General features: G+C 43.0%; 1 protein-coding gene across 8 annotated transcripts in view; it reads right to left on the reverse strand.

The window, feature by feature from the left end:
• The window catches only part of ablim1a (actin binding LIM protein 1a), a 148,862-nt gene extending 141,982 nt beyond the window's left edge, over nucleotides 1-6,880 (reverse strand). For 7 of the 8 annotated variants that reach the window (XM_021605935.3, XM_090235401.1, XM_090235359.1 and 4 more), the window contains exon 1: nucleotides 6,256-6,879. In XM_021605935.3, the coding sequence (XP_021461610.2) occupies nucleotides 6,256-6,355 (100 nt within the window). In that variant the 5' untranslated portion in view covers nucleotides 6,356-6,879. Of the gene's footprint in view, nucleotides 1-6,255 lie in introns of all 8 variants that reach the window. The other variant, XM_090235435.1, reaches the window with a different exon arrangement.
• Nucleotides 6,881-16,442: the final 9,562 nt, after the last annotated feature.

The raw sequence follows: 16,442 nt of genomic DNA on the forward strand, positions 1-16,442 counted from the left end.
CTGCCTAGAAGGCCAGCATCCCGGAGTCGCCTCTTCACTGTTGACGTTGAGACTGGTGTTTTGCGGGTACTATTTAATGAAGCTGCCAGGTGAGGACTTGTGAGGCATCTGTTTCTCAAACTAGACACTCTAATGTACTTGTCCTCTTGGAAAACGCAAATTCAACAATGAGTCATTTGGAAGGAATCAGTGGCTAACTGCAAGCAGTGCAAAGCAACCAGTGGCCTGCTATTCAATGGAGTGGCTGTGTTTTTTTTTTTATCCAGAGAATGCCAGAGTTGAATGACAAAGTTTGATGACAAAAACCGGCACTCCACCTTCATGTTTAAGTGAGCACATCACAAGCCAAGGTGAGTCCAAAAATGTCTTGTATGCTTCTGCATAAATGATGTAATATGCAAGGGAGATATGCATACTGTAGCTAAGAAAGTAATACTAAGTGTATGTTGTGTAGTAAGCTGTTAGTAGCCCATGTGCCTAACCCTAATAATTTGGTCTATTTTCAATAATTTCATAATTTCACCTAACGTTACTCTTCTGACGCAGTGGTGCTGCACATGTAGCCTGTAACCTGTTTTTGATATATGTCATCATCTAATATTGTCAGAGCTTTCATTGTCTGTTATATGCCCCCTCTATTTATCCTACGGTTCTGACTTTGTGTACAGGGAAAATATTGTAAGTGCAGGCCATGTTCTGCATTCTGACTCTGTACATTTCAAAAGTGCAGAACACATAGTTATATTGACTACGTCCGTCGTCGCTAGCTCATTAATGTCTTAATCGAAATTACAGAATGCCTCTTATCCACTCATCGTTCATCTCAATTGTCAGAAGAAACCTAATTTGTTTAACTTCTTATGTCTGCAGGAGCAGTATTGAGTAGCTTGGATAAAAGGTGCCCAGAGGTGCCCAGAGTAAACGGCCTGTTCCTCAGTGTCAGTTGATAATATATGCATATTATTATTAGTATTGGATAGGAAACACCCTGAAGTTCCTAAAACTGTTTGAATGATGTCTGTGAGTATAACAGAACTCATATGGCAGGAAAAAACCTGAGAAGAAATCCAAACAGGAAGTGAGAAATCTGAGGTTGGTCAATTTTCAACTCAGGCCCTATTGCATTCACATTGGGATATGAATGAAGTTGCACTTCCTAGGGCTTCCACTAGATGTCAACCGTCTTTAGAAACTTGAATTAGGCTTCTACTGTGTTGTGGGACTGAATAAGAGCTGAATGAGTCAGGTTACTGGCAGAGAGCCATTTCCTGGTCATGCGCATTCCACATGATATCGACTTGCGTTCCGTTGCTCCTCTAGACACAAAGGAATTCTCCGGTTGGAATATTATTGAAGATTTATGATAAAAACATCCTAATGATTGATTCTGTACTGAGTTTGAAATGTTTCTTCGACCTGTAATATAGCTTTTTAAAGTTTTTGTCCGAAGTATTGCACGAGCGTTTGGATATGTATACCTAACGCACTAACAAAAGTAGCTACTTGGACATAAATAACAGACATTTTCGAACAAATCGAGCAGTAATTGTGGAATTGTGATTCCTGGGAGTGCATTCTGATGAAGATCAAAGGTAAGGGAATATTTATCATGTAATTTCTGGTTTCTGTTGACTCCAACATGGCGGCTAATTTGATTATTTTTCTGAGCGCTGTCTCTGATTATTGCATGGTTTGTTTTTTTCCGTAAAGTTATTTTGAAATCTGACACAGCGGTTGCATTAAGGAGAGGTATAACTATAATTCCATGTTGTCACGAACCGGCTCAAAGCCCGTAACAAAGGGAGACAACGTGGAGATAAGGAGTAACAAAATATATATTTATTAACTAAAGCAACTAAGGAAAATATACAATGGTGTGTGTAATCAGTAGTGTAAGTGAGTGTTTTGCATGCATGGATGTGATAATGCAGGGTGTTGAAAGGTGCCAAAGCAAAAAAACAAAAGGCCACCAAGAACCACAACACAATCTACAAAGGTGTCTGCATGGAGAGAGTCTCTCCATGAATGTGGAAGAGGTCTATTTATCCTGGGACACACCTGGCCCAGGTGTTTCCCATGTAGCTGACGACCCTCCCAACTCCGCCCACCGGCATCCTAATAAGGAAACAAGAACAAAGACAGAATACGGCAGACAGAGTGGGAGGGTCATCACAATTTATGTCTCTCATTTATGATGAGTATTTACAGTGCCTTGCGAAAGTATTCGGCCCCCTTGAACTTTGCGACCTTTTGTCACATTTCAGGCTTCAAACAAAGATATAAAACTGTATTTTTTTGTGAAGAATCAACAACAAGTGGGACACAATCATGAAGTGGAACGACATTTATTGGATATTTCAAACTTTTTTAACAAATCAAAAACTGAAAAATTGGGCGTGCAAAATTATTCAGCCCCCTTAAGTTAATACTTTGTAGCGCCACCTTTTGCTGCGATTACAGCTAAGTTGCTTGGGGTATGTCTCTATCAGTTTTGCACATCGAGAGACTGACATTTTTTTCCCATTCCTCCTTGCAAAACAGCTCGAGCTCAGTGAGGTTGGATGGAGAGCATTTGTGAACAGCAGTTTTCAGTTCTTTCCACAGATTCTCGATTGGATTCAGGTCTGGACTTTGACTTGGCCATTCTAACACCTGGATATGTTTATTTTTGAACCATTCCATTGTAGATTTTGCTTTATGTTTTGGATCATTGTCTTGTTGGAAGACAAATCTCCGTCCCAGTCTCAGGTCTTTTGCAGACTCCATCAGGTTTTCTTCCAGAATGGTCCTGTATTTGGCTCCATCCATCTTCCCATCAATTTTAACCATCTTCCCTGTCCCTGCTGAAGAAAAGCAGGCCCAAACCATGATGCTGCCACCACCATGTTTGACAGTGGGGACGGTGTGATCAGCTGTGTTGCTTTTACGCCAAACATAACGTTTTGCATTGTTGCCAAAAAGTTCAATTTTGGTTTCATCTGACCAGAGCACCTTCTTCCACGTTTGGTGTGTCTCCCAGGTGGCTTGTGGCAAACTTTAAACGACACTTTTTATGGATCTCTTTAAGAAATGGCTTTCTTCTTGCCACTCTTCCATAAAGGCCAGATTTGTGCAATATACGACTGATTGTTGTCCTATGGACAGAGTCTCCCACCTCAGCTGTAGATCTCTGCAGTTCATCCAGAGTGATCATGGGCCTCTTGGCTGCATCTCTGATCAGTCTTCTGCTTGTATGAGCTGAAAGTTTAGAGGGACGGCCAGGTCTTGGTAGATTTGCAGTGGTCTGATACTCCTTCCATTTCAATATTATCGCTTGCACAGTGCTCCTTGGGATGTTTAAAGCTTGGGAAATCTTTTTGTATCCAAATCCGGCTTTAAACTTCTTCACAACAGTATCTCGGACCTGCCTGGTGTGTTCCTTGTTCTTCATGATGCTCCATGAGCTTCCCAAGTTGTGACAAACGGACCAGTTCATAGCTGGATTCTTCACCGATCTTTTATACTTTCTCCGGAACATGAAATTTGTTCATACCTCAAATTCTGTGAGGTGGAATAAATACCTTTGTGCTCCATGAAATAATCAGGGAAACGTTTGCATGTTATCATAACCATTGTTGCGCCATCCTATATTTGGGGGGGGGGGGGGGTTGAATTGACAAAGTTATGGATCTATAATCTATGGATCGCCTTATCTAGCTTTGTAAAGTCTCAATTTATTATGATTTATAAAGCCTTTACTAAGCAGTCCTTATGTCACCCTTTAATAAACACTGGTTTATATCATAAATTACAGTGGGTTATGTCACATTTGACATTTCCAGTTATGTCACATGGTTATGCTACATTTATGAATCCTTTATAGAGCATGACATACGGTTAGAGATTACATGTGACCCATTTATGTCTTGCTTATGAAGCCTTTATGAATGGTTTATGAAGCCATCATAAGTTACACTTTGTTTAAAGCGGGACTGTATAAACAGTAAAGCGCAATATTAGTGGACCATATCTTTCCGTTATTGTGATCTAAACTACTCTAGTTATAATATGCTCTAAATGTGCAATTTAGCAGAAGCTTTTATCCAAACACTGAGTGCATACATTTTCATTATGTATGTGATCCCTGAGGAAATTGAACGCACAACCTTGGAGATGCTAGTGCAATGCTTTTACCAACTTGGGCACACAGGACAACATTGATCCAAGTCACATTTACATTGATTTCAACAACTTGATTCCAAATAAAACATCTTTGCTGCCTCTACTTCTTCAAGACCATGAGCACCACACACACAGTCTGAGCCACAGGATTAGGGGATATAGACTATGTAGAGTCCTGGATTGGTTTTGTAATCTTGAAGCCATCTTATGTTGGGGGGGAAATGTGTTTCGCTAAGATTCCCAAAAATTATTTATAATAAAATGATTTCCCTGAGAATTCGTGAGTTAAAGACGATACCTTCTGTCTCCTTGATTAAGGACTGGATTTTCCATCTTATGCCAAATTTAGAGAGTCAACCAATTCTCTTGGTGAGAGGTTATATGTGGGATGAACAGGCAGAGAAAGTTAACTGTTTTCATACCAATATGCATTGGGAAAAACCTACAGAGAAATAAACATGCTCATAGGGAATGTTGATAAACACTGATTGAATATAAAATATGAGATAAACCATGAGCTTTTTGTTCTGTAAGGTGAACATATTTATTGACGCGCTACTGCTACCTGAACACCGTCACTGCAGGCTTTAATGCTCAAATCAGTTTAGATTTTTAAATCCGTTTTGGAATACTGACTGTCCAAACAGCAATTTACAAATGACCGAATCAGATTTGGGTTTATTCACATAGCAGTAATTTCCTGACATGGCTACGCTAGTTGTCATAGTAACGATGGGTGTGTAAGCAGTGGTGTAGGCTGATTGGTTCTCGTGCTTCCTATTACTTATAATTTATGTAGCAAGCTAAGGTGACAACAATGGCTGTCATGAACGTTTCCCAGTTGCTTTGAATGTTCAGAATCATAGTGTCAAAACCCTTTTCAAGCCTCAAAGGATAAGATGATCCAACTTTCAAAACAAGTCCTTTTTGGCTAGCCACCAGTCAACTAGCTAGCTAAGTAGCTGTTTAAGCTTTCTAGCACATTCACTAATTTGTTTGTAAACAATGAACTCGCAAGTAAGCTACCACATGTTATTATCAAACTGTCAACAGAGTAGCTAGCAAGGAACAAGATATGCCAAATAACAGTCTAAAAACCACTTGAGGGCAAATAAATCAGATTTGACTGTTCAGACACAAGTCAGTATGGTCAGCAATCAGATTTGTATCTGATTTCAAACCACCTACGAAGGTGGTTTGAAATGTGGCTTGTAATATCCGATTCTATGTGCATTTTTCACTGTTCAGACTGCAGTGTGAACAAGACTTTAAGGTCACAAACACTCTTATATAAACCAATATCTTTTTTTTTACTAACATCTCTCTTACAGGAATATACTGTCCACAAAACAGAAACTGTACAATACACATTGCACGCATATACTGTACCTTACACTACCCACTCTAAAGCTTTGAAAATCATGATACAAGCAAGGATGATGATGACAGAGCAGAAACAGACTTGAGAGGAGAACTAGGGCTTGGCCTCTATTTCTAATTAAATGCATTGCTCCTTTGTCACAGCATTTCCACGGACACAGGAGGATTGCCATAGCTCTAGGCTGAGCCTGACCATGCTACTACTGACATCAATGTTTTATTTATATGTCTATTTTTCACCCACAAATCTAGCCTACATCAATTCCTCATCCATCCGATGTACTGTACAGTAAAGAGTCCAATAAAATTAATGCAAAAGCATATAGCATGAAAAAGAATAAGGCAGAGGACACGCACACACGCATGCACACACACACACGGGCTGATGACAGAGGCTGGTTCTGTTAGAGGATAGGCTGGTGTGTTCTGCTGCAGTGGGGCACAGCCCTGCTTCTCTATTCATTTGTCTATCTTTGGGTGCAGCTAACTACATGTAAACACCCTTGCTCCCACCGCACACACCAACACAAATAAATACACACTTCAAGACCCACTCGCACAAACACACCATGATTAGACACAAAATACGGTATCCCTTTGTTATCCTAGACATCTGGATCATTGAGAGAAATGAATCCCATACATCCTCAGTCACTGGCCTGTTCCTTCCAACCCTCCTCCACACTGTACAGGACAAACCCCCCTCTCTCTTACCGTCCAGTCCGAAGCAGGAGCCGATTTTCTGGGCGTAGTTGCAGAGCCCACCATCATAGGGAGGCTGCTTGTGCTGCTGCACCGTACTCCTCTCTCCCATCTCTTCGACACACACACGGTCCCGTCCCGGCACCGTTTCACTTCTTCCTTCCCCTTCTCCTCAATAATGCAGTCTTTTGCACGGACACACACACACATACACAGAGGCACACACACACCAAGAGTCACACACAAGGCCAAATGCACGCGCACACACTCACACATGCAGACAGAAAAGTGCTGAGGCGGAGGGTCTTCATGCTGCTGAGTGTGAGCAGAAACCCTGTCCTGTTGTCAGACTAAGGAGAAGCCAGGGGATTAGGTTACTGCTGTGGTGCGATGCGTTCCCATTCAAAACCGACTCTGAGTCAGACAGATTCTGCTGCAGTGCAACAGGTAGGGAGAGCTTGCTGGTCCTTCCCAGAGGAAGGGTGGGGCTTTGAGGAAGAGGAGTGCAGGACTGGGGCTTTAAGGATGGGAAGGGAGACAAGAAGACATCCCTGACTATCCTATTGCCTACCAGGGAAACATCTCCATAGGCCTATAGCCGCGGGAAGTCGGGTGTTGTGGGTTCTGCAGCAAACCCTGAAAGATATTTATAAAAAACGATTTTATTATATATAAACTCAGCAAAAAATAAAACTTCCTCTCACTGTCAACTGCATTTATTTTCAGCAAACTTAACAAATATCTGTATGAACATAAGATTCAACAACTGACAAACTGAACAAGTTCCACAGAGATGTGACTAACAGAAATTGAATAATGTGTCCCTGAACAAAGGGGTGGGTCAAAAGAGACACACATAAAGACACAGAGACAGACAGAGTCAGACTCACAGCCATTTACTCCCAGGGTTTCTCTGGAATAGCTGACTCTATTGAAGGAGCTATTTGATCACCACATCCCTGATGTCTGTCTGGCTGCATACAGGCCATAATGTCCTGTTATTGGGGTTCGATGCAGCTTAGAGCTCTCAAGTTAGGCAGTCTCCAGTGGTATGCAGATGTGATTAGCATCGCTTAAAGCCTGTTCAGTGTTCAACCAGCCAATCGTTATCAGTGAACTTAACCTTGGCTCCCTAATTATGTTAGAAATTGAATAACAAAAATATAGTTGCATAAGTATTGAGCTCCTGAAGTCAAAACATGCTAGATACACCTTAGACATCAATTACAGCTGTGAGTTCTTAAATCTGTAAGAGCTTTGCACACCTAGATTTACCATTATTCTTTTAAAATTCTTCAAGCTCTGTCAAGATGTTGGGGATGTTAAGGTTTTCTTCCGGTGAAGGAGGGGAGGACCAAACTGCAGCGTGGTTATCTCGACACATCTTTAATAAAGATAATAACGAACAATACAAAAACACTAAACATAACGTGAAACACCAAACCAGCCCTATCTGGTGCAAACAAACACAGAGACAGGAACAATCACCCACAAAACACTCAAAGAATATGGCTGCCTAAATATGGTTTCCAATCAGAGACAACGATAAACACCTGCCTCTGATTGAGAACCACTCCAGGCAACCATAGACTTTTCTAGACTACTATACTAAACAACAATCCCATCACCTACAAAAACCCCTAGACACAACACACCACATAAATACCCATGTCACACCCTGGCCTGACCAAAATAATAAAGAAAACACAAAATACTAAGGCCAGGGCATGACAGGGGATCATGGCAAGACAGACATTTTCAAGTCTTGCCATAGATTTTCAAGCAAATTTAAGTCAAAACTGTAACTTGGCCACTCACTGATTTGCTATTGGTACCAATCTAAAAATCACTGCCCTTCTTTATGAGGCTTTCAAAAAGTTCCCTTTTCTTTGAAGTTTAATCTGTGCTTGAAATTCAATACTTGACTGAGGGACCTTACAGATGTTGTACATAAGGGAGACAGAGGAAGGGTTAGTCATAAAAAAAGTATTGCCATAGATTTTCAAGCAAATTTAAGTCAAAACTGTAACTTGGCCACTCACTGATTTGTTATTGGTACCAATCTAAAAATCACTGCCCTTCTTTATGAGGCTTTCAAAAAGTTAAATGTTCTTTGTAGTTTAATCTGTGCTTGAAATGCAATACTTGACTGAGGGACCTTACAGATGTTGAATATATGGGAGACAGAGGAAGGGTTAGTCATAAAAAAAATAATGTCAACCGCTATTATTTTGCACAGAGTGAGTCTATGTCATTTATGTGTTTTGTTAAGACAAATTTTACTCCTGAACTAATTTAGGTTTGCCTTAACAAAGGGGCTGAATACTTATGCAATGATTATATTTAGTTAAGTATTTTGTGTCGATTATTGACAAATGACAATTAAATCAATTTGAATCCCATTTTGTAACACAATAAATTGTGAAGAAATCCAAGGGGTCTGAATATTTTAGCAAGGGGCTGTACATACAGTGCATTCAGAAAAATAACTTTTCCCACATTTTGTTACGTTACAGCCTTAATCTAAAATGGATTAAATACATTTACAAATCCTCAGCAAACTACACACAATAAATACCCCATAATGACAAAGAAAAAACAGTTTTTTTAGATAACAGTAATTTTGAATCGGTTGAAAATGCCCTAGCCTAGATAGAGAGACATAAGATATTATACGCCTTATAATATGATTATCAAGGCTCATACAGCACATGCTTGTAACTAAAGCATTACACCTGCAGACTCTGATATATTTGAATTGAGATGTATCACTGGTTACTTTAACCTGGAATATATGGGGTAATTGACATGACTGTCCAAGAGAATCTAAATAGGTCGGATCAGGTTTGCAATAATAACTTCAATCAGACCCCCTCTCACCCAAAGTGTATGGGGGGGGAACTAGTGGGGATTAACAACTCCTGTCCTGTTGTAAATCAAGAGGTGACAATTTAGGTCTCCCTCTTCAAATTCACCAAAGGAATGTGCTTTGTCTCAACATATCTTTTTCCTTCTGAAAATCCAACATGTTCAAAAGCAACTACTGGAACAATGTTTCTACACTAGAACGTGGGGAATGATCTATAGAACATGGGGAGGCGATCTATAGAAAACTAATGTAATTTTGTTTGTTATTTTGTCATGTCATTAAAAATGTTATGAAGGAAACACTGTAACATGGAAAGTATACCCACTACATGTACAACGTTTCATACTATGCGTTGTGCATGTAATATGAAAGATTCAGAAAGTGTTTTTGTTAAGGTAAGGATGTGATTTGAGAAACTATAAGATAATTGTTTTACATAACTTTGTACAAGTGACAAGTCACGCCCCCGAGTGAGTTAAGAGAGCGTGTCAGCCTGACGGAACCGCCCCTTTCAAACAAACTGTATAAATTATGAGTAAAGACTTACCAGACCAGAAAAGTGTCAAGCTGCAGCTGCACATTTAAAGTGATTTGAACTTTGAATCTCAACAAAAGGAAGAGAAACTCACCTCCCGGACAATCACCTGATTGGCTAATTAGCTGTCCTAAGTAAAATATTCATGTCTGACACCTCTCCCACATCTGTGTGTGACTTTTCCCCAGCCCCTCTATCACCTAGGGCTGTGTATTACATTCCCCCAGCTACCACCACAACACATTCCTCCGTGAGCCTTGGCCGCGCCCCCCCAGCCGAGCTACCCCAGATGGGAGAGGAGAGGAGAGGACACTGTCTGCAGTGAGGGAGATATGGGGGAGGAACAGTGTTGGTCTTGACCCTGAGCAGCGGGAACGGTTGTGGCAGTTACTGTTTGAATTCAGAAACAGCTTTGCACTGAGTGAGGAAGAGGTGGGTCAGACTCATCTGGTGCAGCATGAGATCGAAACAGGTGATGCTCGGCCCATCAAGATGCGTCCCCGCCATGTCCCGCTGGCACACCAGGAGGCAACAGACAAGGCTGCGTTGGAGATGAATCGGGCAGACTTCATCGAGCCCTCAGACAGCCCCTGGGCGGCACCAGTCATCATGGTTCCTAAGAAGGATGGCAAGCTGAGGTTCTGTGCATACTACAGGCAGCTGAATGAGGTAACCAGGAAGGACTCATACCCCATACCATATATCGATGAGTCGCTGGACCTGGTTAGGGGGTCCTCCTGGTTCTCCTCACTAGACCTCTGCAGTGGCTACTGTCAGGTGCCCCAGAACCAAAACTGCGTTCTTCACTAACAGAGGACACTGGCAGTTCAAGGTCCTGTTCTTCGGCCTGTGCAACGCTCCAGCTACTTTTGAGCGTTTGATGGACAGGGTGCTGGATGACTTCCACCGACAGGATTGTCTGGTATAACGTCCTTTTACAACGTTCTGGCCCACGGCAGCTCCTTCCAGTCAGCCTTGGGGGCGCTGCAGCATGTGCTGGAGAGGGTGGCTGCCGCAGGGCTGAAGCTCCACCCCAAGAATTGCCACTTCATGAGGAGAGAGGTGTTCTTCTTGGGCGGGTATCAGAACCATGGAGGACAAAATGGGGGCTGTCCAAGACTAGCCCACCCCACCAACCAGCATCAGCTGGAGAGCTTCCTGGGACTGGCTTGTACTACAGGAGGTTTGTACGGGGCTTCTCAAGTATCGCTGCTCCCCTGAACCACCTGCCGCCAAAGGACAAGTTCTTCACTTGGACAGTGGAGTGCGAGGAGGCCTTCAACACAATCAAACATGCACTGATCGAGGCCCCTGTACTTGCCCCCCGGCCTCACCTTGCCATTTATCCTGGACACAAGCAATGTGGGCATGGGTGGGGTGCTGGGCCAGAGTGGGAGAGAGTGGTGGCGTACTTCAGCAAAACATTCAACAACATGAGTGCCGCTACTGTGTCACCTGGCGGGAGCTCCTGGCTGTTGTGGCTTCCATCAAACACTTCAAGTACTACCTGGGTGGCCTTCTCTTTACTGTAAGGACTGACCACTCTGCTCTCCAGTGGCTCATGTCTTTCAAAGAGCCAGAGGGGCAGGTTGCACGCTGGTTATACGACTTCACAGTGGGGCACAGGGCAGGGGCACTCCACTCCAACGCCGACGCCATGTCCCGTTGGCCCTGTACTGCAGACAGGTGCTGCCACTGTGAGCGGAGAGAGGGCCATGAGAGAGACGCTGTGTGCGGAGGAGGGGGTCTGTCCCACAGTGTGTCTGACAAGCGGACCTGTCGTGAGCTGCAGACTGTCGACGTGGCTGGATGGGGGCAGAAGAAGGGACGGGACACAGACCTACAGCCTGTGCCTCAGTGGGTAGAGGTGCAGCTGAGACCACCGTGGGAAGAGGTGGCAGCGCTCTCACTCGCGACCAAAGGGTTGTGGTTAAAGTTTGAGAGACTGCGGTTGGCTGATAGCGTGCTACAGCGGGCATGGAAGGAGCCAGCTATGGGAAAGGAGAGGTGGCAGGTGGTGGTCCCAAAAGCACTGTGGGAGGTTGTGCTCCAGGTCACTCGTGGGGAGATGGGGACCGGACACTTTGGGGTCACAAAAACCCTCCGCAACCTCCGTCAGGGCTTTTACTGGGGCAGCACAAGAGGGATGTGGAGGACTTTTGCCACCGCTGTGACAACTGCACAGCGAGAAAGGGCCTTCCAGGCCGTTCTCATGCTCAGCTCCAACAGTTCCCAGTGGGGGCTCCTATGGAGAGGGTGGGAGTGGATGTAGTTGGGCCTTTCCCCACCAGAGACAGTGGAAACCGCTGGGTGCTCACGGCCATGGTCTATTTCACAAAATGGCCTGAGGCCAATGCTCTGCCTGACCAGGAGGCAGAAACAATTGTCGACGCCCTGACAGCGGGGATGTTCAGCAGTTTTGGAGCTGCTTTGGAGCTGCGGAGTCCATCAACAGCGACCAAGGCGGAAACTTCCCAGACAGAACACAGCAGATGGACTACAAAAGATTTGAACTGAAGCCTGGTCAACAGTTTGGAAGAATGTTATTCTCACAAGTATAGCACAAACACTCATATGAGGTTCAATCTTTCAAAGCACTGTGGACACGTCAATCGATATCCTCACTGTCATTGCTACAGAAAGAAAAGAAGAAAAAAAATCATATAAGGCTCATTGGTCTAGGGGTATGATTCTCACTTAGGGTGTGAGAGGTCCCGGGTTCAAATCCCATTTGAGCCCTTTTGCAAATCCTTTAACAAGCTCAGACAAGCAGATCTTGGGCCACTGGTCGGAGAGCCAACTGCTACCTCTTGGGCGCAGGACGAGGTGGCTGAATGGTTAAGGCGATGGACTACTAATCTATTGTGATTTGCACTAGTTGGTTCAATGTCCCACAACATTTTTTCATTTAGAAAACCTCCAAAATGTAGGAGCATATCTGACTTCCACGAAAAAGGATATTGATTCAAATATAATACACTTGAAATGACATCCAGCCCCTAAAACTAGTGAATACCTCAAACTCTGCATTGGCAGGGAATGCCCCAATATGGACAGCCACTGGGTTGGGCCCTGCAGTGTCCTGGAGAGGGTAGGGGAGGTTGTGTACCGGTTGCAACTTTCTCCCAGGGGGAGACTCAACACACACGTCACCAGTAAGGACTGACAGTCTCTTTGGATCCGATACAGTTCATTTCAAGGGGCTTTATTGGCATGGGAAACATATGTTAACATTGCCAAAGCAAGGGAAGAAGATAATATACAAAAGTGAAATAAACAATTAAACAGTCTCTTTGGATCCGATTCGTGTGGGCTTTGGTTGGAGTCTTTGACGCTGGTCCACTGCCATGAGCTGACAAAGTTTAATATAAAAAATCAGCAAGATTTAGAAACACACTTACCATGATCACTCATCAAAGTGTTTTTACTTCCGCCACACAGCTAGATTGGGGCGGCAGGGTAGCCAAGTGGTTAGAGCGTTGGACTAGTAACCGAAAGGTTGCACGTTAAAATCCCCGAGCTGACAAGGTGCAATTATGTCGTTCTGCCCCTGAACAGGCAGTTAACCCACTGTTCCTAGGCTGTCATTGAAAATAAGAATTTGTTCTTAACTGACTTGCCTAGTTAAATAAAGGTAAAATAAAACAGAGGACTTGGTCTCAAATGTCGGTCGCACCCGGATGCCTGCCCTTTTAAATCCAGGGATCCATCCTGGGAGAGGCATCGTGCGGACCTGTGCGAAGTTATTGGCATAGTGGATGATTCAGTGAATGATTCGCTGAATGTCCTCGTAGGACAGCATCCGTTTGCTGGCGAGACGACCTCCACACCGCTTCTTCCTTTGAGCCACACCATGTTCCTTGTAGAACTGTATCACTGCAGTCAGCTTGATTGCAGAAATTCTGGAATAATTAAGTAAATTATTTATAACATGCCTTTAATATGTGCTGGAAGACACAATGTATTCTCAGCTCTTTTTGTTTATATTCATCATACAGCCTACTACTCATTCTTTCTTATGTACTTCTTCAGGATCGGTGTCCCGTCCATGGGACGGTTAAGCTAACGTAGGCTAATGTGATTAGCATGAGGATGTAAGTAACAAGAAAACTTCCCAGGACATAGACATTTCTGATATTGAGCAAATCCGAGATGGTAGCCAATCAGTCTGTCCGTTTGTATGTGTGATCCTTGAGATTTTGAGAGTTTTCATGTTCTAATGACCCTGATCCTGTTTACAGAAGTAAATCTTTTTGATGTGAAGGTGGACGCTGTATATAACAACTATGATTTTTAGATCTCAGTCTCTATTTTGCGAAATTTACTTGTACAAAAATATTGGATTGAGAAGGCCTTTATTTTCTTCCACAACTTTCTGGAGTTGGAACTTGCCAAGTCACAGGCATGATACACTAGCACAGGATGCTGTGCGGTGAAACACCGCTCCCCATTCATTTCAATGGAAGGAAAGCGGTGAGAAGTGGAGAGGGCGGGGTCCTTTGGGCGGTGCGAAGGTGGTGACCGCTGGGCGATTGACCAATCATACCGAGTGGTTCCCATGATGAATTTGATGCTATGCGACCCAAGGCTGGAGACTTTCTTCAGCAAAGATGGCTGACAAAAATACCAGGATGGAAGCAAATGTAAGTGATTATAACGTCATAACAAATCATGCAAAAAATGTACAGTTGACAGGAATATGTTAGTTAATGTAGAGAAAAACGATTATGTATATATTTTAATCATAAAGTTAATTTATGAAAATCATGATTTAGCTAGCTAGCTGACTAGCTAACATAAGCCAGATAGCTGGCTAGCTTTATTTGTGTTGTTACATGAGTACGAAATTGTAATTCTGGTTGTTTAATGTTTTAGGGACTCCTGAAACAACCAGCAACCAGCAAACCAGGCTGCCGTCTTGTGAAACAGTGGATGTAAAGAATCTAACTAGCTCAAGCATTTACTGCAAATTGAATGTACAAATTTGTATGCTTGCCTTGCAGATAGATGAAATAACGTAACTACCCATGTTCTTGCTTATTGTGCCGTGGAGGATAAAAATACCGGTATGACTGTGTATCTAGCCAATCTGTTTATTTATTTGTACCTTTATTTAGCTAGGCATGTCAGTTAAGAACAAACTCATTTTCATTGACGGCCCAGGAACAATGGGTTAACTGCCTTGATAAGGAGTAGAACGACAGATGTTTAACTTGTCAGCTCAAGGAATTGATCTTGCAATCTTTCGGTTACTAGTCCTCTAACCACTAGGCTACCTGCCGTGTATGGACCCAAACATTCGGTATACATATTAGTTCAGAACCTAGCTATGAACCTCAGCTATCACAGCCAGTTGTATCAATTTAAAAACAGGCAACGACATTAAAGAAGCCTGATGTTATTCTTTTGACGTTTGAGGTAAGTTAGCCATAGTTGGCTAGCAAGCAAGCAAGCTAGCCAGGGATAAGAATGTTGCCAGCCAGTATGGCAATGGAACATCTAGAACAAACGACTGGCTCGCGTCCATATATACAGAACAAAATGACTAAACGTCTGGGTCGCGTCTCTGGCAGCCGAACCAACCATTATTTCACTCAGTGCCTCTTTGCTTGACATCATGGGGAAATAAAAATAAAATCAGCCAAGACCTAAACATATTTTTTTTTGATCTACACAAGTCTGGTTCATCCTTGGGAGCAATTTCCAAACGCCTGAAGGTATCTGTACAACCAATAGTACGCAAGTATAAACACCATGGGACCACGCAGCTGTTATACCGCTCAGGAAGGAGATGCATTCTGTCTCCTAGAGATGAACGTACTTTGGTGCAAAAAGTGCAAATCAATCCCAGAACAACAGCAAAGGACATGGTGAAGATGCTGGTGGAAACAGGTACAAAAGTATCTATATCCACAGTAAAACGAGTCCTATTTCGACATAACCTGAAAGGCCGCTCAGCAAGGAAGAAGCCACTGCTCCAAAACCGCCATAAAAAAATTCAGACTACGGTTTGCAACTGCACATGGGGACAAAGATCGTACTTTTTGGAGAAATGTCCTCTGCTCTAATAATACAAAAATATAACTGTTTGGCCACAATGACCATCGTTATGTTTGGAGGAAAAAGGGGGAGGCTTGCAAGCCGAAGAACACCATCCCAACCGTGAAGCATGGGGGTGGCAGGATCATGTTGTGCAGGTGCTTTGCTGCATGAGAGACTGGTGCACTTCACAAAATAGATGCCATCATGAGTGAGGAAAATGATGTGGATATATTGAAGCAACATCTCAAGACATCAGTTAAAGCTTGGTCGCAAATGGGTCTTCCAAATGGACCCAAGTTAAACAATTTAAAGGCAATGCTACCAAATACTATGAAATAAATAAAAGCTGAAATAAATTATTCTCTCTCCTATTATTCTGACATTTCACATTCTTAAAATAAAGTAGTGGTCCTAACTGACCTAAGACAGGGAATTTTTACTGTTTATTTTTGAACCATTCCATTGTAGATTTTGCTTTATGTTTTGGATCATTGTCTTGTTGGAAGACAATTCTCCGTCCCAGTCTCAGGTCTTTTGCAGACTCCATCAGGTTTTCTTCCAGAATGGTCCTGTATTTGGCTCCATCCATCTTCCCATCAATTTTAACCATCTTCCCTGTCCCTGCTGAAGAAAAGCAGGCCCAAACCATGATGCTGCCACCACCATGTTTGACAGTGGGGATGGTGTGTTCAGCTGTGTTGCTTTTACGCAAAACATAACGTTTCGCATTGTTGCCAAAAAGTTCAATTTTGG

The sequence above is a fragment of the Oncorhynchus mykiss genome, chromosome 1 (genome assembly GCF_057628025.1).
Source record: "Oncorhynchus mykiss isolate SJ-2025 chromosome 1, ASM5762802v1, whole genome shotgun sequence".
Taxonomy (NCBI): domain Eukaryota; kingdom Metazoa; phylum Chordata; class Actinopteri; order Salmoniformes; family Salmonidae; genus Oncorhynchus; species Oncorhynchus mykiss.